This window comes from Oncorhynchus masou, chromosome 20, assembly GCF_036934945.1.
Source record: "Oncorhynchus masou masou isolate Uvic2021 chromosome 20, UVic_Omas_1.1, whole genome shotgun sequence".
Classification (NCBI taxonomy): domain Eukaryota; kingdom Metazoa; phylum Chordata; class Actinopteri; order Salmoniformes; family Salmonidae; genus Oncorhynchus; species Oncorhynchus masou.
This window is the reverse complement of record NC_088231.1, coordinates 1,627,629-1,649,028: the sequence shown is the minus strand read 5'-3', so window position 1 is coordinate 1,649,028 and position 21,400 is coordinate 1,627,629. Positions and strand designations below refer to the sequence as shown.

At 42.9% G+C, this 21,400-nt stretch overlaps 1 protein-coding gene across 1 annotated transcript in view; it reads right to left on the bottom strand.

Moving 5' to 3' along the window:
• The window catches only part of fhdc1 (FH2 domain containing 1), a 56,324-nt gene that overhangs the window by 20,211 nt on the left and 14,713 nt on the right, over nt 1–21,400 (bottom strand). The window contains exons 2-5 of the mRNA XM_064926002.1: nt 12,291–13,213; nt 8,661–8,722; nt 1,466–1,568; nt 802–887 (exon numbers count right to left, since the gene is read on the bottom strand). Of these exons, the coding sequence (XP_064782074.1) occupies nt 802–887; nt 1,466–1,568; nt 8,661–8,722; nt 12,291–12,830 (791 nt within the window). The 5' untranslated portion in view covers nt 12,831–13,213. The remainder of the gene's footprint in view (nt 1–801; nt 888–1,465; nt 1,569–8,660; nt 8,723–12,290; nt 13,214–21,400) is intronic.

Sequence of the window (21,400 nt, the reverse complement as noted above, 5' to 3'; positions counted from 1 at the left end):
CTGTACTCGGACTTTGAACTACTCCCCTCTGGGTGCAGGTATACGGCACCCCCCGGGATGAAAAACAGAACTAGACAATAATTTGCACTAGCTGTGATATCACTCCTAAATAGCTCGGGCTAATGTTCCTATCGACCCAGTAAGGCCAGCAAGCTAGTCTCTTTTTATTTGTATGTAACTGTTATGGAAGTTGTATTGTCAATTTGTTTTATTTTAAACACCACTTTAAACGTGTACATGACACTGCAACAAAATTTCCCCATGGGGTCAATAAAGTCAGTAAAGTAAAGTATGACTTACACTTGGCCTTGATCAATTAACTACCAGGGAGAAAAACAGTAGTAGCATAGCCCTCGAAGGGCAGTGGAATTGACCTGAGGTACAGCATCAGATACTACACACCCGTTTATTTAATTGAAATAAGTACTCAGTCAATTTCTCAAACCTGCACAGTTTATGCTTTAGTATATAACCATGCATTTTCCTTTGGAGCAAATTAAATTGCAGAACGAACAGTTGTGGGTACTGGAAAAACACCAGCAAGGTAGACTCATGAAGATATGCTTAAAATGGCTGATAAGTGAATCAAGATTTGATTGATTCATGCAGTAACAGGGATAGACTGGCTCCAGAAATCATCTCAGGCATTTCAAACACACCGGCCCATGTTTTTCCTCGAGGCCTGAAAACCAGCCCATTTATTTTGTTGAGGCCCTCATTATTAGGCAAATAATGATCCTTCTGCACAAAGAAAAAAACTATTTAGACCGGTCGTCATTAGGCTAAATGAGTACAGCTTACCGAGGCACCTGGATCAACAGGTACATGAAGGAGTCTGCCAGGGTCAGTTTGCTGGAGTCCCCTTTGAACTCCCTCAGTTTCTTTACCTGTGGATGTGACAATAAACATATGAACACGTTCCTATGTGGCTCAGTTGGTAGAGCATTGTACTTGCAAAGTTGGGATCATGGTTTTGATTCCCACTGGGGCCACCCATATGAAAATGTATGCACACATGACTGACTTTAAGTCGCTTTTGATGAAAGCGTCTGCTAAATGCCATTAATATTATATTGTGCTGCAATATGTGCAATCCCATAAGAACCCAACCTCAACAACACAAATGTACCTTAAATGTTTATGTACACAGTAACTTAGACAATGTCTGTAATTAAATCATCTAATTATTGTGCTCCATCCATTTCAGAATGATTTACTGGTATTTATATCATGGATATGGGGGAAACCTATGCTAGCTGGGATGTGCTAGTATCCTATTCAAAAACTGTGGCGCATTGCTTGGCTGGTACATTGTGTTCTCTCTCTCTCTCTATCTCTCTCTCTCTCTCACACACACACACACACACACACACACACACACACACACACACACACACACACACACACACACACACACACACACACACACACACACACACACACACACACACACACACACACACACCTCTTCAGACTCGGGCAGGAGTTTGAGCAGGTCTTTGAGGAGATCAGCTCTGTACAGCTTGCCGTCTCCCTGGCGAATGTCCTCCACGATGGACAGATTGGACCTGGATAAGATGAACACAGTGATAACCCTTATAATGCATTATGATGCTGTTATAATGCATGGCGAGATGTTATAAGCATGTACAGTATGACCCCATTATAATATCTTATTATCATCTGAATAAAAGCCATTTTGAGTCGGTTGATCATTTGCTGCAGAGAGACTTAACATACTATAAGCCTTGTTATAAGAGGCTCTTACATGCTCATAACAAGTTATAAGCATTATACCCGTACATTAAATAAACACAACATATTATACACCTTATAATAGAACATCTTAAAGGCTCATACAAAACAAGTTATAAAGCCTTATATCCATTGGCTGAAATGGTACTGAAATGAGACAGTCAGTTCAGTTCATTGGTAAACAACACAGGCTCTCACTCTATGTCTGCACAGAGCAGAAAATCCAGCCAATCCTCACACAGGCACCTTGATATGTGAGCCCAATGCCCAGGCCTGATGTGGATTTATGAGCCATGGGACTGGAGAATCCATGAATTGAAAGGGATTCTGGGAGACGCGGTGGGAGCCTGTGCAACTGCAACAACATGCTGCTAATTCAGAAAGAATGCATTCTCTGGAAATTGGGTTGTGTCATATCAAATCGGGAGGAATCACTTAACATATGATATTCTCATTGGTGGTCAACTGTAAGGGGGAGAATGTACAGTTGAAGTTGGAAGTTTACATACACTTAGGTTGGAGTCATTGAAACTCGTTTTTCAACCACTCCACAAATGTCTTGTTAACAAACTATAGTTTTGGCAAGTCGGATAGGACATCTACTTTGTGCATGACACAAATAATTTTTCCAACAATTGTTTACAGACACATATTTCACTTATATTTCACTGTAGCACAATTCCAGTGGGTCAGAAGTTTACATACACTAAGTTGACTGTGCCTTTAAACAGCTCACAAAATTCCAGAAAATGATGTAATGGCTTTAGAAGCATCTGATAGACTAATTGACATAATATGAGTCAATTGGAGGTGTACCTGGGGATGTATTTCAAGGCCTACCTTCAAACTCAGTGCCTCTTTGCTTGACATCATAGGAAAATCAAAATAAATCAGCCAAGACCTCAGATTTTTCTTTTTGTAGACTACAAGTCTGGTTCACCCTTGGGAGCAATTTCCAAACGCCTGGAGGAACCACGTTCATCTGTACAAACAATAGTATAAACACCATGGGACCACGCAGCCGTCATACCGCCCAGGAAGGAGACACGTTCTGTCTCCTAGAGATGAACGTACTTTGGTGCGAAAAGTGCAAATCAATCCCACAACAACATCAAAGGACATTGTGAAGATACTGGAGGAAACCGGTACAAAAGTATCTATATCCACAGTAAAATGTGTCCTATATCGACATAACCTGAAAGGCCGCTCAGCAAGGAAGAAGCCACTGCTCCAAAACCGCAATAAAAAAGCCAGACTACGGTTTGCAACTGCACATGGAGACAAAGATCATCTTCTGGTCTGATGAAACAAAAATAGAACTGTATGGCCATAATGACCATTGTTATGTTTGGAGGAGAAAGGGGGAGGATTGCTAGCCAAAGAACACCATCCAAACCGTGAAGCAAGGGGGTGGCAGCATCATGTTGTGGGGGTGCTTTCTGCATGAGGGACTGGTGCACTTCACAAAATAGATGGCATCATGAGCGAGGAAAATGGCTTAAGGACAACAAAGTCAAGGTATTGGAGTGGCCATCACAAAGCCCTGACCTCAACCCTATAGAAAACTTGTGGGCAGAACTGAAAAAGTGTGTGCGAACAATGAGGCCTACAAACCTGACTCAGTTACACCATCTCTGTCAGGAGGAATGGGCCAAAACTTATTTGTGGGAAGCTTGTGGGAGGCTACCCGAAACGTTTGACCCAAGTAAAACAATTTAAAGGCAATGCTACCAAATACTGATTGAGTGTATGTAAACTTCTGACCCACTGGGACTGAGATGAAATTTTAAAAAATGAAATAAATAATTCTCTCTACTATTATTCTGACATTTCACATTTTTTAAATAAAGTGGTTATCCTAACTGACCTAAAACAGGGAATTTTTACTAGGATTAAATGTCAGGAATTGTGAAGAACTGAGTTTATTAAATGTATTTGGCTTAGGTGTATGTAAACTTCCTACTTCAACTGTATGTTTCAAACGTCTAATTAGCCTTGTTAGCATTATCCACCTGCCTCTTTTCTGCATTCAAGATTCCAATCGACATGAATAACAAATAACATACTGTAAGTAGTTCGAGTTACTGTTAGCAACAAATTTGTCTGTGAGTGACAATATACTGTACTGCACTAGCGACTGTGTTACATAAACGAAAGTGTCCAAGTCCAGTGTGGACGAGGCAGTGTTGATAGGTGCTCTTGTGATAAGAGTCAAATGCTATGAAAATACCAGGGAGAGCCATGCAAAACGTCCTATGAGATCAGCACTCTGGCCCTGTACACACTCAAGTTGTAGAACTGATGTAAAACGCATTTCAAATAAAATCATAGCAAATTGTATTTGTCACATGCGATGACGAATACAACAGGTACAGTGAAATGCTTACATACAAGTCCTTAACCAACAATGTAAAAATAAATAAATAACAGTAAAAAATCATTAAACAGCAGCAGTAAATTAACAATAGTGAGGCTATATACAGAGGGTACCGGTACAGAGTCAGTGTGCGGGGGCACCGGTTAGTCGAGGTAATTGAGGTAATATGTACATGTACATGTAGGTAGAGTTAAAGTGACTATGCATGGATGACAAACAGAGAGTATCAGCAACGTAAAAGAGGGGTCTGGGTAGCCCTTTGATTAACTGTTTAGGAGTCTTGTGGCTTGGGGGTAGAAGCTGTTAATAAGCCTTTTGGACCTAGACTTGGCGCTCTGGTACCGCTTGCCGTGCGGTGGCAGAGAGAACAGTCTATGACTAAGGTGGCTGGGGTCATTGACAATGTTTAGGGGCTTCCTCTGACACCGCTTGGTATAGAGGTCCTGGATGGCGGGAATCTTGGCCCCAGTGATGTACTGGGCCATATGCACTACCCTCTGTTGTGCATTGCGTTAGGAGGCAGAGCAGTTGCCATACCAGGCAGTGATGCAACCAGTCTGGATGCTCTCAATGGTGCAGCTGTAGAACCTTTTGAGGATCTGAGGACCTATGCCAAATCTTTTCAGTCTCCTGAGAGGGAATAGGTTTTGTCGTGCCCTCTTCACGACTGTCTTGGTGTGTTTGGACTATGATAGTTTGTTGGTGATGTGGACACCACGGAAATTGAAGTTCTCAACCTGCTCCACTGCAGCCCTGTCAATGAGAATGTGGGCATGCTCAGTCCTCCTTTTCCTATAGTCCACAATCATCTTCTTTGTCTTGATCACGTTGAGGGAGAGGTTGTTGTCCTGGTACCACATGGCCAGGTCTCTGACCTCCTCCCCATAGGCTGTCTCATCGTTGTTGGTGATCAGGCCTACCACTGTTCGGCAAACTTGATGATGGTGTTGGAGTCGTGCCTGGCCATGCAGTCATGAGTGAACAGGGAGTACAGGAGGGTACTGAGCATGCACCGCTGAGGGGCCCCTGTATTGAGGATCAGCGTGGTGGATGTGTTGTTACCTACCCTTATCACCTGGGTGCGGCCTGTCTGGAAGTCCAGGATCCAGTTGCAGAGGGAGGTGTTTAGTCCCAGGGTCCTTAGCTTAGTGATTAGCTTTGAGGGCACTATGGTGTTGAACGCTGAGCTGTAGTCAATGAATAGCATTCTCACATAGGAGTTCCTTTTGTCAAAGTGGGAAAGGGCAGTGTTGAGTGCAATAGAGATTGCATCATCTGTGGATCTGTTGAGGCGGTATGCAAATTGGAGTGGGTCTAGGATTTTTGGGATAATGGTGTTGATGTGAGCCATGACCAGCCTTTCAAAGCACTTCATGGCTACAGTAGTCATTTAGGCAGGTTACCTTAGGGACAGGGACTATGGTGGTCTGTTTGAAACATGTTAGTATTACAGACTCAGTCGGGGACAGGTTGAAAATGTCAGTGAAGACACTTGCCAGTTGGTCGGCGCATGCTCGGGGTACACGTCCTGGTAATCCGTCTGGCCCTGCGGCCTTGTGAATATTGACCTGTTTGAAGGTCTAACTCACATCAGCTACGGAGAGCGTGATCACAGAGTTGTCCAGAACAGCTGATGCTCTCATGCATGCTTCAGTGTTACTTGCCTCGAAGTGAGCATAGAAGTAATTTAGCTCATCTGGTAGGCTTGTGTCACTAGGCAGCTCGCGGTTGTGCTTCCCTTTGTAGGCTGTAACAGTTTGAAAGTGTGCCACATGCGATGAGCATCGGAACCGGTGTAGTACGATTCAATCTTAGACCTGTATTGATGCGTTGCCTGTTTGATGGTCCGTCAGAGGGCATAGCAGGATTTCTTATAAGCTTCTGGGTGAGATTGCCGCTCCTTGAAAGCGGCAGCTCTAACCTTTAGCTCAGTGCTGATGTTGCCTGTAATCCATGACTTCTGGTTGGTGTAAGTACGTATGGTCACTGTGGGGACGGCGTCATCGATGCACTTATTGATGAAAAACTGGGCACAACCATTGTGATACAAGGGAGAGTTTTTCTGGACAAAAATAATTACACAAGCATTGTAACAATTAGTATCACAAAAATATCAGTTGAATCACACCCATTGTGTCAAATGTGTTGGACATCAGTTGTACAAGCTGAGTGTATACAGCACATGCTCTGTGCTGGCATGCAAATCCCGAGCTACAACTCTCTCCCAGTCTACCACACCACAGTGAGTTAGCATTAGCCACTCCAGACTGCTTATGTAATACATAGGACTTATTGCTTGCCAAAGCTATCGCCACCAATTAAACATGAATGAAACAATGTGGACCTTTTCTCCTGGATTATCAACCCAGATAATCTGAGGGTCCGTTTTGTGATATTACTAAAACCTTCTCTGTGACTGTATTTTGTGTGTGACTGTATTTTGTGTGTGCGTGTGAATGTGTATTGTATGTGGTGCCGGTTCCTGAGTAGATATCTTCAGGGTCAATACTGCTATATTCCTCAGTAAATGTAGGAAATGGTCCAAAGAAATTATCTTTTTTTAACATAAAACAACTTTGCGGGGGCCTTTGAAGGACACATGATGTGGTAAGGGCAGACTATACTTCTTCTGCAGGCCATGACCCCATGCCATACTTATTAACTGTGTGTGTGAGCTGAGGAGAGCACTGCCAGCAGTCACACACACACTGAATAATACAGTATGTGCCCAGTCAGGCTGGGTAAAGAAATACTTTGATTAAAAAACCAACTCCAGGGGTTTTTCATTAAAACTACTGCTGTATAAAACATGGAGATTTTAGGGTGAGGGACTTCAATATCCCTAGACAAACTTTAAAATATCTCAAATGAGTCTAAGCCTTATTTATAATTTACATATGTACGCAACGCAAGAATGCAATGAAATATGAAAAATGCCGATCCTGCGTAATTGCGTTAAGTTACAAGATGGCATTGCTGCACACGTTTGCATATTTTTGCTTTGCAAGAACGCAGAACCTCCAATTTGTGTAGCTAATTCTGTATTTTCGTTGTGTACACATAAGATATAGATTAGACCTAAGACACTCAAATAGGACAGAAAGCATGGAGCTTGGGGGCTTTCAGACAAGGGACTCTGATCCTTATGTGAGTTTTCAAAAGTCTTAAGACGAGAAACTTCATTACGATACCGCTTTGTCCTTTGTGGTCAGCCCGGTGATGACGAAGTTTAATACAGAATTGGAAACCTTTATCATCTAGCTTTTCTTGGCATTTAGGGAAATTGTAGCCTGCAGACACGGTTTCTGCATCCAACTGTGCAGCAGTGTCGCCTTGCCAAATAAGACAATGACAAGCATAAAAAGATTGGCAAACAAGTTAGAATTTACCCAAAGGATTTCAGTAGCATTTTGATTTAAACACGATACTGTCATGGCAAGTTGTAGACAATAACGTGTCTTCCTATATAGAGTAGTAGACATCAGTGAGCACTTCAGTCTGAGCACATGGTAGGTCACCTTGGGAGTTGGGACCATTTAGCATTTGAGCTACGTTGTTTCACGATGGAAAAGTCAGCCAGATAAAATAAGGCCTAAAGCTGTGTCTGATTACTCTAGGGACCAGTGGGAGGAGGGCTGGACTGTTCACTAAGCACCTGGCTGCTATAGAGACAGTTACAGAGAAACAGACAAATGGCGCATGTGGGAGCGTGTGGGAGCATGCATGCATGCACATGCACGCACACACCTGCACAGAGATATACTCAAAAACACACACACACAAACACCTGGACAAACACGCAATGCACATACAAACACAGGACACGAGTTTGGTAAACACAAATAAAGGTTATTCATAGGTCATGCTTTGAACAGCAAATGCAACAGGCACAGATAGTTCAAACTAGTTGTAATATAATTGACCTCGCCTTTCTATGGAAATACCCTAACCCAGTGGTTCTCAAACCGGGTCCTGGAGACCCAAAGCGGTGAAAATTTAGTTTTTTGCCCAAGCAAAATCAAATCACCATCAAGCTTTGATGATTTAAATCAGGTGTGTAGTGCGAAGAAAAAAAAAAAATGTGCATCCCTTTGTGTCCTCAGGACCAGGAATGAGAACCACTGCCCTAAACCCAATGACAACTATACAGGGGCAGCGGCAGCAGTTAGCCTAGCAGTTAGAGCGTTGGGCTGGTAATCATAAAGTCGGTGGTTTCAATCCCCAAGCCGACTAGGTGAAAGATGTGCCTTGAGCAAGGCACATAACCCTAATTACTCAGGTAAGTCGCTCTGGATAAGAACGTCTGCTAAATGACTAAAATGTAAATACAGAATTACAGACATCCATGCACACACACGTGACCTTATCCCCAAGTGGTCAACCTAGCGTGCCGGACTAAGGACGCCACCAGTTACACAACGGCGTTGTGTTTCGCACAAGGTGTCTCATTTCTCTCTCTCAGGCCGATCGTTGGAATTTCATGCACGCTTTATGTAAACTAATCTAACAGAACTGGAGGAAGACTTACTTCTTGAATTGCTTGAGGAAAATGCCCACGTTCATGCCACGCTTGGAGTCCAGAATGCTGATCTGAGAACAGTAGAAAGAGAGGAACATGATTCAGTACAGGAGGATATATGTGGGAATGATGGTTATGCTAGATTTGGGTTGCAAAGCTTCAATAATTTTGGGAAATAACAGGTAATCTATGGCAATCTACAATGACTATACAAAACATTAAGAACACATTCTCTTTCCATGACCAGGTGAATCCAGGTGAAAGTTATGATCCCTTATTGACACTTGTTAGTGTTTTCTGTTTTTGAACGATTACAAACATACCCATTGCATGATGCAACCACCACTATGCTTGAAAATAATGAAGAGCAGTACTCAGTAAAGTGCTAGATTTTCTCCAAACATAACACTTTTTATTCAGGACAAAAAGTTTTTTATGCATGTTTTAGAATATTTTGTATGATGTAGAGGTTTCCTTCTTCGCTCTGTCAATTAGGTTAGTTTTTAAATCAATCCATGATTGTGCCCCCTCAATACATGTCAGACATGCTTTTAAGTAATGTACCTTTTAACTACCCCAAAGCCTAGGACCAATAAGCATGGAGAGGCAGCCTTTAGTCATTATGCCCCCAGCCACTGGAATAGCCTGCCATAGAAACTGAGGGGGGCTGAAACTGTAGACATATTTAAAACAAAGATCTTAAAACACATATTTTTAGTTTTGCTTTTCCTTAGGGTGCTTTTTAGTTGTTATTTTGTTTCGTGTCATATGTACAGTGAATATTTCCTATTTTATTTTCATCGTTTTTTCTTCGTTTTTTTTCTTCCTGTAAAGCACATTGCGTTGCATTCCACGTCTGAAATGTGTTGTATAAATATGGCTTGATTTGATTTGATTTAGTATTGTAAAGTAACTACAATGTTGTCGATCCCATCCTCAGTTTTCTTCTATCACAGCAGCTCCACTGAAATACATATTGAAATGGTCACTGGAAAAGGGGACGTTGGCAAATGTATGGAAGCATGCTAAACTGTGTCCTATCCCGAAAGACAGCAAAGAACCCATTACCCCTGCCAATAGTCAACCAATTAGTCTACTCCCTTCACTCAGTAAGATATTGGGGGTTATTGTCAGTAGACAAATACAGGAGTACATGGAAAATAATGATCTGATTACAGCCAATCAGCATGCTTATCACAAAAACCATTCCACTACCACTGCATTGGTTGACATGACTGACCAGTGGTTCAGTGCTATGGATAATGGCAGGTTTGTGGGTGTACTATTTTTAGATTTAAGTGAGCATTTGATTTGGCGGATGATGAAATCATTTTGACAATAGGGGGCGCTATTTTAATTTTTGGATGAAAAACGTTCCCGTATTAAACAAGATATTTTGTCATTAAAAGATGCTCGACTATGCATATAATTGACAGCTTTGGAAAGAAAACACTCTGACGTTTCCAAAACTGCAAAGATATTGTCTGTGAGTGCAACAGAACTGATGTTACAGGCGAAACACAGATAAAAATCCAATCAGGAAGTGCCGCATTTTTGAAACCGCCTCATGCCAATGACTCCTTATATGGCTGTGAATGAGCTACGAATGAGCTTACGTTTTCCACGCATTCCCCAAGGTGTCTACAGCATTGTGACGTCTTTTTAGGCATTTCCATTGGAGAATGGCTGTAAGGGACCATATATAGCGAGTGGTCACATGGTGTCTCCCGGAGAAAATCTTGCGTAAAATACTGAGGTAGCCATTTTTCCAATCGCTTCTTATGAGAAACCAATTGCCTCGGCGGATATATTTTCGAATACATATGTTAAAAACTTAAACACCAAGAAAACCAACGTTATGTTTGTCTGTTCCACCAGGAAAAGGCCAACACAGCATGGGATACAATTAAGTATGGGGGGAAACCAAACTACTAGGAGTGCATGTAAAAAAAAACATTTTAAAACTGCATGCATGATCAGAAGGATAGCTAAATATTTCCTAGGAAAGATTCTTAAATAACCCAAGCATTAATTGGGAATCAGGTGTTCTGTGGTCTGGGAAAATGCATCATCAAGTTAAATTAGGAGGCTGAAGATTGCACAGAAGAAAGCAGCAAGGATTTATTTTATTTCATAATATACACCATTTAAATCGGCCAAACTCTATTCACAACAGTATTCAGTTGGTAAGAGACAGACATTCATTAAATACTACGATTAGATTGTCCACCATCTATGTGTTATCCAGACAGACAAAACTGTTAGAGTATTTATCTGGCCAATATGTCAGTGTATTATGTCTGTATGTATGTGAAAATGTGATCGTATTATAAATTGTATTTTAATGTTTAAGGACTCTTGGAAGATTTGTCCAAATGAGGACTAAAAGAGATCCTGATCAAATAAAATCAAACCATTGGCCTTGTGGTGAAATCCTTGAGAAGTTTGTGTCACACCCTGACCTTAGAGATCCTTTTTATGTCTCTTTTGATTTGGTCAGGAAGTGAGTTGAGGTGGGTATTCTATATTCTATTATTTGTATTTCTATGCTTTGTTTCTATGTTTTGGCCAGGTAGGGTTCTCAATCAGGGACAGCTGTCTATCGTTGCCTCTGATTGAGAACCATACTTAAGTAGCCCTTTTTTTCAGCTTTTCATTTTTAATTAATTTGTAAAAAAGTAATTCCACTTGGATATTATGGGGTATTGTGTGTAGGCCAGTGACAAAATCAATTTAAAATGCTGACCATAACAGACCAAAATGTTGAGAAGGTCAACTCATACTTTCTGAAGGGACTACATGTCCTTCCTACAATTTTTTATTTTACCCTTATTTAACTAAGCAAGTTAAGGACAAATTCTTATTTTCAATGACAGCCTAGGAACAATGGGTTAACTGCCTGTTCAGGGGCTGAACAACAGATTTGTACCTTGTCAGTTTGGGGATTTGAACTTGCAACTTTCTGTTTACTAGTCCAACACTTTAACCACTAGGCTACCCTGCCGCCCCAATCAAGGGGTTCTCGGGAGTAGTGGGCAGCATGTTGCTATATTTGGAGTCCCTTGAGGAATAGGGGTTGTGAAACAACAGCCTATATTCCCTCCAGGTTGCTCAGACTGTCAAACTGTGACATTAGCTAAGCCTCACGCGGACATAGCTTTACAGTTCGTTCAAAGCCTTTTTCAGGGGTATACAATTATTTACACTACCCTCGCCATTGACACGTTTCTTGTTTCGAGACACGCATGCCGTAAAATTGGCTTTTGTATCCGTTAGTATTATTTCCATCCCTCGAGGCAAAGCTGATTGTGCTGTGCTGTTAAGTAGTTGTGTACACTTGTGTTCTGTGATAAGTACAGTGAGTTCAGGTACAGTATACTGTCTGTCTATACTGCTCTTGTTGCTGTCAATTTATGTTATATTGTTTTTACTACAGAGCAAACTGCCATACCCACCAGTCAATCTTAGTCATGTTAGCGCAAACCCAAAACTCATTGTTAAGCACATTATACTGCTAACGTCTTTTTCTAGTGAAGTGGACCTACCAGCACTCTTATGTCCTGTAATTCCACCAGTAAAACATAAACAGGTCAGGGCGTATCCCCATCCACCATTCACAATCTACCCAGTCATACTCACCTCGTCCTTGTTCTCCTTAAAGGACCGGGACCGGGTGATGCGGGCTGAGGAGCATCCACCAGTGGTGGGCACACCCTCCCGGCCCTGCGCCTCCTCCTGCTGGCCGAACAGCTCCTCCACGGAGCGCACGTCGATCTGGTACTGCTGCTGGCAGCGCACCGCCATGGTCCAGATGTTGGGCTGGCCCCGCACCTTCTCCTCCGGGATGGGCTTCCAGAAAAAGCTCCGCACCCTCCGCTTCTTCCGCACACCATGGCTGGAGAGGGAGGTTGATGGTGGGGGAGGGGGAGGGGGAGGAGGGGCGTTTGGGGGCAGGGGTGGTGGTGACGGTGGGGCGTAGTGGTGGGGTAGTGTGGTAGGGTGCAGGGGGGGTTCGTTGGGGAAGGGAGAGGGGAGATTAGAAGGTGGGGGGGTGTGGCCCGACATTGGGGAGAGGTCGGAGGTGGTGCTGGTGGTGCTGGTGGTGGTGGCGGCGCTGCTGCACTCACTGCTGCAGCTCTCTGTCTCATTAGCCAGCGACGGGCTGCTCATAACATGCATCACACTAGCGCACCATTGGGGTGGGGCCTAATTCTGAGAGGCCACTGCGTCAGATTCTCTCTGCCCTCAATTTCACTCTCGAGAGTTTGAAGTAGTCCAATCAACTAACAACCTTTCACGCAACTTAAACTCAAGTTATTCAGGTATGTCGAAGAAATCATAAACTGTCTGTGGTTTTAAAAACTAATAAAGTCACGGGTCAAGGGTTAAATGTCAAAATAGCTTGAGCACAATAGACGTTCTGTCTCGTCACGGCGAGCTTAACATGCTCTCTGATTCCGTCTGTCTCCATCTTGCTGCCGGTATACCATCACTTCAAACTGGGCCCTGTTAGGGTTCTGGAGCGTTCTGTGGAGGTCGTCGTCGGGGGAACAACCATGGACCTATAGGGATGTACAAAAACAACACAAGAGAGGATTATTTGGGGGCAGTCATGCATGTTGTCCCCAGGATAATCTAAATTAGGGGAAATTGAGGGGTGCGACACATCAAAAGAGAGAAGGAGGAACCACCCCGGTCGAGGGGAAACCACAATAGGGATATGACAGACTCCATTACTCTTTTGAAGTCCTTGAAGTCAACCTGCTGGGTGTAAAATGTCCAGTGACACTAGTCTACACATACTTACGCCCAGGGTTACTGGAAGGTATCCAAAGCACAACATGGATTTGCCAGGGGCGTATTTAGTTTTCCACAGGTTAGCGAACATGCCATTTCTTTACACTTTCCCTTTGTGGATTTGAATATAGTTTTAGAGTATTAAACGATTGAATTGTATTGATTTTCATTTGTACTGAAGTTCCCAGTCCACTTCTCTGTGGAAGTTTTCTCATGTAGGAGTTAAATATCATAGATTGGATGATAGGTTGTTCTACTGACCAACCTTTATGACTGGGAGTGGACCGACCAATCTACTACATGAGTGACATCATCTTAGACCTTTGCATAAAAGGAGTAATACTCCATCGACGTTCGCACAACAACCCACATTTCAATATGCAAAGCACCTGATATCACAAAGACAGCTGTTGCCACAGGAGAGGCACAAAACATAAAGGTCAACTTTGAGAGAAAAGTACCTCAAACCAAAACAAACCACCCTTAAACGAGTGGCGCAGCGGTCTGATTCACTGTGTCTCAGTGCAAGAGGCGTCACTCCAGTCTCTGGTTTGAATCCAGGCTGCATCACATACGGCCATGATTAGGAGTATTATAGGCCGGTGCACAATTAGCCAGGCTTTGCTGGGGTAGGCCGTCAATGTAAGTAAGAATTTGTTCTTAATTGACTTGCCTACTTAAATAAATAAAGGACCTTAGTTTCACCTGAATATGATAAATTATTCTTGTAAGGAAGCATTTGAACCAGGCCGGGCACAATGATCAAAGAGCCAACTGACAATTACTGCCGAGGTGCTGACCTGTTGCACCCTCGACAACCACTGTGATTATTATTATTTGACCCTGCTGGTCATCTATGAACATTTGAACATCTTGGCCATGTTCTGTTATAATCTTCACCCGGCACAGCCAGAAGAGGACTGGCCACCACTCAGAGCCTGGTTCCTCTCTAGGTTTCTTCCTAGGGTCTGGCCTTCATAGGGAGTTTTTCCTAGCCACCTTGCTTCTACACCTGCATTGCTTGCTGTTTGAGGTTTTAGGCTGGGTTTCTGTACAGCACTTTGTGACATCAGCTGATGTAAAAAGGGCTTTATAAATAAATTTGATTGATTTTTCATGCAAAGCCTGATTGCTTAAATGTTGTTTTGTGTTACATGCCAAAATCATCTTAAAGTTACTTTATTGAGCTACACAGTCAATTCAGGATGATTTGTACATGCATACAATGCAAAGCATGTTAATATCGGGGAGATTATTTTTTTAAGTTTGGAGAAAGTGGCAAGGTAAAGTAAACCAAAGCATGGATTGCTATCTTTTCTGCTTACAGGGTAAGGAAACCAATATATAATTTTGTAATTTGAGTGAGCCATTTCTTTAAGTTCTGCTTTAACAATACCTTCTGTTGTACAGTACTTTCAGGTTTTGTCGAATAATAAGAATGAAAGGAGTAGCCTCCAGAAAATGGATAGGAAGACAGAAGACTCGATCACATTTCTCTCATCCTAATCCCTTTGTCTGTTTGATAAAAGACCACGACCAAAAGCAAGGCAAATAGGGTCTTCCTCCCTTTTCAAATCAACCCCATAGTTCTGTGATGGTGACTAACTCTCTTTCAGAACAACACATCACTCACAACCTAAGCTGACATGGCCTTGGTCATGTGATAGCCATTCATTTCCAAACAAGGAAAGGGATAGCTGACCTGACAAAACAAGGAACTGGATATGAGGCATAATAATGGTACAGTGGAAACATCAGTCAGGAAACATCAGTGCTCCAGTATGCCCCTAAGCACTGACTTCAAATCAGCCTTTCCTACTCCAACCCTGTCATTAACCATTTGAGCCAAAACAAAATCAAACTGACCCTGGGTCAGGGATTTAAGACTTTTATGCTAACAATTTAGTCTATTTTAACCAAAGGCCTGCTATTTTCTGGATCTTTCCGTGTCATGGCAACGGCACTACATCAGTTCGCGCCCTGTCCACCGGATCCCAGGGATCTTTTACTAATTCATACGGCTGACGTCACGGCCGGCCTCGTGTTGCGTGCTCGTAGTGCAACTTCAGCTGTCCTGTCCTCGCCCGTCGCTCATGCCTTATTCATGGGACCTGTGAGGAGCACTTGACCGCATGGTGAATCATCTTCTAAAAGGATGCTGCTAGATATGTGGTGATTAGGTAGGCTAGGCTATGCTAGGAGATGATATTGGGAAAACAGGCAGTGGGAGGGAGGGGGTTAAAGCTGCGACAGCCGCCTTCTCTGGCTCACTCGCCTATCTGGTTTAGAGGTCGACCGATTAATCGGAATGGCCGATTAATTAGGGCCGATTTCAAGTTTTCATAACAATCGGATATCTGTGTTTTTGGGCGCCGATTTGCCGATTATTATTATTTTTTAACACCTTTATTTAATATTTATTTAACTAGGCAAGTCAGTTAAGAACACATTCTTATTTTCAATGACGGCCTAGGAACAGTGGGTTAACTGCCTCATTCACAGGCAGAAAGAAAGATTTTCACTTTGTCAGCTCGGGGAACCAATCTTGCAACCTTACAGTTAACTAGTCCAACCCAATAACGACCTACCTCTCTCTCGTTGCACTCCACAAGGAGACTGCCTGTTACGCAAATGCAGTAAGCCAAGGTAAGTTGCTAGCTAGCATTAAACGTATCTTATAAAAAACAATCAATCATAATCACTAGTTAACTACACATGGTCGATGATATTACTAGATATTATCTAGCGTGTCCTGTGTTGCATATAATCTGACTGAGAATACAAGCATACAAGTATCTAAGTATCTAACTGAGTGGTGGTAGGCAGAAGCAGGAGCGTTATCATTAATTCAAACAGCACATTTGTGCGTTTTGCCAGCAGCTCTTTGTTGTGCGTCAAGCATTGCGCTGTTTATGACTTCAAACCTATCAACTCCCGAGATGAGGCTGGTGTAACCGAAGTGAAATGGCTGGCTAGTTAGCGCACGCTAATAGCGTTTCAAACGTCACTCGCTCTGAGCCTTGGGGTGGTTGTTTCCCTTGCTCTGCATGGGTAACGCTGCATCGATGTGGTGGCTGTTGTCGTTGTGTTGCTGGTTCAAGCCCACTGAGGAGCGAGGCGAGGGACGGAAGCTATACTGTTACACTGGCAATACTAAAGTGTCTATAAGAACATCCAGTAGTCAAAGGTTAATGAAATACAAATGGTATAGAGGGAAATAGTCCTATAATAACTGCAACCTAAAACTTCTTATCTGGGAATATTGAAGACTCATGTTAAAAGGAACCACCAGCTTTCATATGTTCTCATGTTCTGAGCAAGGAACTGAAACGTTAGCTTTCTAGCACATAACACACTCTTAAGTTCTTCTCAACACTTTGTTTTTGCATTATTTAAACCAAATTGAACATGTTTCATTTTCTACTTGAGGCTAAATTGATTTTATTGATGTATTATATTAAGTTAAAATACGTGTTAATTCAGTATTGTTGTAATTGTCATTATTACAATTACATTTATTTTTAAATCGGCCGATTAATCGGTATCGGCTTTTTTGGTCCTCCAATAATTGGTATCGGTATCGGCGTTGAAAAATCATAATCGGTCGACCTCTAATCTGGTTGTTGTCATAATGTATTTGCTATGAAGTCAGCTGCTCCGGAGTCGCATGGTGTGCACGCGATGGAGGGAATAGGGCTAGAGGGAATGGAGGCAGTTTTACGGGTTCCTGACCAATTGTGCTATTTTGTACAATTTATTTGTAGCTTTTTTTGTACATAATGTTTTCGTAATCGTTTTCTATGGCCGATAAGAGCTTCAGGGCATCAAAACAGCTATCACTAACCTCGATTTGGACGAGGACTTCCACTTCAACGAGTCAGAAGTAAAATATATATTGATATATTGATCAGGCCCAGATCATGAACATTTGAAGAAGGAGGGGACGGCGCTGTAGAGGCCGGCGTGTGAGATACCGGATGAGACTACGATGGAGAGTGGACAAATCGCCTCTACCCTCCGTTCTATTGGCGAAAATGCAATCACTGGAGAATAAACGGGATGAGCTCGAGAGTTTTGGACGACTGTGTGATCACGCTATCCGTAGCTGATGTAAGACCTTTGAACAGGTCAACATTCACAAGGCCGCAGGGCCAGACGGATTACCAGGACGTGTACTCCGAGCATGCGCTGGCTAACTGGCAAGTGTCTTCACTGACATTTTCAACCTGTCCATGACTCAGTCTGTAATACCAACATGTTTCAAGCACTGTCTGTTTATTATCTATGCATAGTCCCTTTAACTCCACCTAAACGTACATATTACCTCAATTACCTCGACTAACCGGTGTCCCAGCACATTGATTCTGTATCGATACCCCCTGTATATAGCCTCGCTATTGTTATTTTACTGCTGCTGTTGAATTATTTGTTACTTTTATTTTAATTTTTTAACTTATTTTTCTTAACTGCATTGTTGGTTAAGGGCTTGTAAGTAAGCATTTCACTGTAAGCATTTCACTGTTGTCGTCGGCACATGTGACAAATAAAATTGGATTTGAAAAGATTAAGAACACCTGCTCTTTTCATGACATATACTGACCAGTTGAATACAGATGAAAGCTATGATCGCTCACTTGTTAAATCCACATCAATCAGTGTAGATGAAGGGGACGAAACAGGTTAAAGAAGGATTTTTAAGCCTTGAGACAATTGAGACATGGATTGTGTATGTGTACCATTCAGGGGTGAATAGGAAAGACAAAAGATTTAAGTGCCTTTGAACGGGGTATGGTAGTATGTGCCAGGTGCACCGGTTTGTGTCAAGAACTGCAACTCTGCTGGGTTTTTCACAGTCAACAGTTTCCCGTGTGTATCAAAAATGGTCAACCACCCAAAGGACATCCAGTCAACTTGACACAACTGCGATAAGCATTGGAGTCAACATGGGCCAGCATACCTGTGAAACGCTTTCAACACCTTGTAGAATCCTTTGAGGATGTTTGAGGGCAAAAGGGAGGGGGTGGGGGGTGCAAATCAACATTAGGAAGTTGTACTTAATTTTTTTTAAGCACTAATTTTAAAGTCAGAGCATTCCCACAGATGTTCAAATAATGCTAACTGTCAACGACAGCTTATAACAGCAGTGCTAGTTTGGGGCATCTTGAGACAAAAGAGAAGACAGGACCCCAAGAAGACAACAACAAGAGTGTCTGCTTCCTTCTAAAGAGACAGTAAACTATTTGTAACTCTGTAAAATTCCCTGAAGGCAACTGTACTGAGAGTGAGTGAGCCCAGACAGACCGTTGAGGATCTCATTGTGGTAGTCCACCTGTTGTCAGGCCTGTAGCGTTCCCACCCCCGTCCGTCTTTATCAGTGACAGGGATACCCCACCCAGCCTCATTAACTACTGGGCACGATGTGCCCCCCCGCCACAGAGAGAAAGGGTTAAGATGGACGCACAAAGGCTTCTTTAAAGTTTATCTTTAAAGGAGAGGTAGTGTGGATTGTTGAAGCTGGCTTTTAAGCCCTGAGGATAGTGTGGCCAGATTTTACACAATAGGGGGAAAGGGGGGTGGCAGAGACCTGATATTGGATGTGTGTGTGTGTGTGTGTGTGTGTGTGTGTGTGTGTGTGTGTGTGTGTGTGTGTGTGTGTGTGTGTGTGTGTGTGTGTGTGTGTGTGTGTGTGTGTGTGTGTGTGTGTGTGTGTGTGTGTGTGTGTGTGTGTGTGTGGTTCCCCAACTCTCGGGTGACATTCTTTCCCTAGACCATGTGTCATATTACTTTCCCCCTAGCCCACCACCACCTTCTCATTCACTACTCCAATATTGGGGGCTAAGGAGACAAATCCTCCTCCAGATCAGAGGGCGAGTTGTAATCCGGCGTCCCCGAGAGAGGTCACTTCCTGTGGCTGTTTGAGTGCTTGTTAACCCCAGCACAAACACACAGTCACACACACACACAGACACACACACAGTCTGAGTGCTCGTTAACCCCCGCAGCGCCGGGGCTTTTCACTCGCACAGTCGGGGCAGAGAGGGTCCGCCTCTCTGGGATTAAGCCAATCCTGCATCCGCCATCATCGCAGCGGAAATGCTTATTAGAGGAGAGCAGCTTTGCGGAGAGCTCAGTGGGGGTATGGCTCCCGTGATTTTGAACTTCTCTGTTTTAGATCCCTCAAAAAGTTCTTGATCTGGACTTGTCTACGTGTGTAAGGTAGTCAAATTGTCTATGGCCTTCTTTCGTGTCTTCGTCATATCTCTTAGCCCTGTTTTTCTTGTAGGACTGCTTGTTGACCTAGTGACAGTGAATCTTGTCCACATCTGTCTCTTTTCACTATTCACCATCATGGAATGAATGTGTCATACCGGGATCAGTGTTTTCTGTTCAGGCTCCTTTTCAAGATACTATAATAAAATCAGCACACTATGTCATAGAAACAGTCCTCTGCCTGGGCTGTCTAGTCATATCTACACTGTATATTTATTTTCTCTTTCAAACCAAACTTGCTAGGAAAACAAGGCAGCTTAGGCTTTGTTCAGTTTAGTACAGCATACCGGCTTCCTCACTTCCCCCTTCTCTGACACATCGGATGGGGTGGTGAGTGACACACACTCAAACACGCACATAGAAACAGTAAGGGGAGACGGAGTGTGAGTGAGGCAGAGGAAACGATGGGGCGAGCAGGTGGATATGTCAACTGTGTGAGATTACACACACGCAGGCATTTACACAGACATACATAAACACAGTTACCCAGATACCCAGACAAAAGAGCCTCTCAGCCAAACAATCTCTTTTAATGAAAAGGATATGAAATGACGCCTTATGGGTGTGTGTGGCAAACAGGGACAGATGCTTCCAGTACACACTGTACAACAGTTACTGGCAAAAGCAGCAGAGGCACCCAGGGCGGCAGGTAGCCTAGTGGTTAGAGCATTGGGCCAGTAAACTAAAGGTTGCAGGATTGAATCCCAGAGCTGACAAAAAGCTGTTGTTCTGCCCCTGAGCAAGGCAGTTAACCCACTGTTCCCCAGGCCCTGAAGACGTGGATGTCAATTATGGCAGCCCCCCACACCTCTCTGATTTAGTGGGTTAAATGTGAAACACCCATTTCAGTTGTACAACTGACTGTCATTCAGATAAGGCAGGAGATGACAGATTGCAGCAATAATGTGCCCTAGGGTGATCACAATACTGCTTTCAATCTTCTCTGCTCGTGGACTTGTCTACTCTGGTCTATCCACTTTCCTATGTCACTGAATCCACCGCAACTCCTGTCGTGCAATATGTGTTATTCAGAGCAAAATGTGTCACTGTACCTGACGAGTCGAGGATTGAAATGTTTTGAGTGTGGACCAAAACCTCATCCATCTACTGTTATGAATATTGACAACAACTAGCACAAACAACAGATTAATACATCTACCATTCACTGTCTGGAGGGGATGTTAGGCAACGATGTGAACAACGGGGGCTTTTATTAGACAAATCCTGATCGGATTCAGGAAAGAAAAGGGATTAATCAAATACTTTGAAAGATTGAGATTAAGACTGAGATTAGTGCTCGGATGGAGCCTGTATTTTCTGATTGAACATTATAGGCCAGTGTAAGTAGCTCTAGTAACTGAAAATGTACATGTCCCTTATGAAAATGAATCTCTCTTCCAGAATGAACGACAAAAAAAATCCAAGTTGGAGTCCCTATTCTCTATAGTGCACCACTTTTGACCAGAGCTTTTAACCAGAGAACTATAGACCCTGGTCAAAAGTAGTGCACTATACAGGGAATATGGTGCCATTTGGGATACAACCAGACAGACAGCTTACATAAGCTTCTGAGCCGATGCAATATTCAACACAGCGAAAGCAACATGTACTTGCTCCTATGCAAATATATTATGAATTCATGATTCTCAAAGGACCTCTTCCTTTGAAAGTTTGAGCCATTT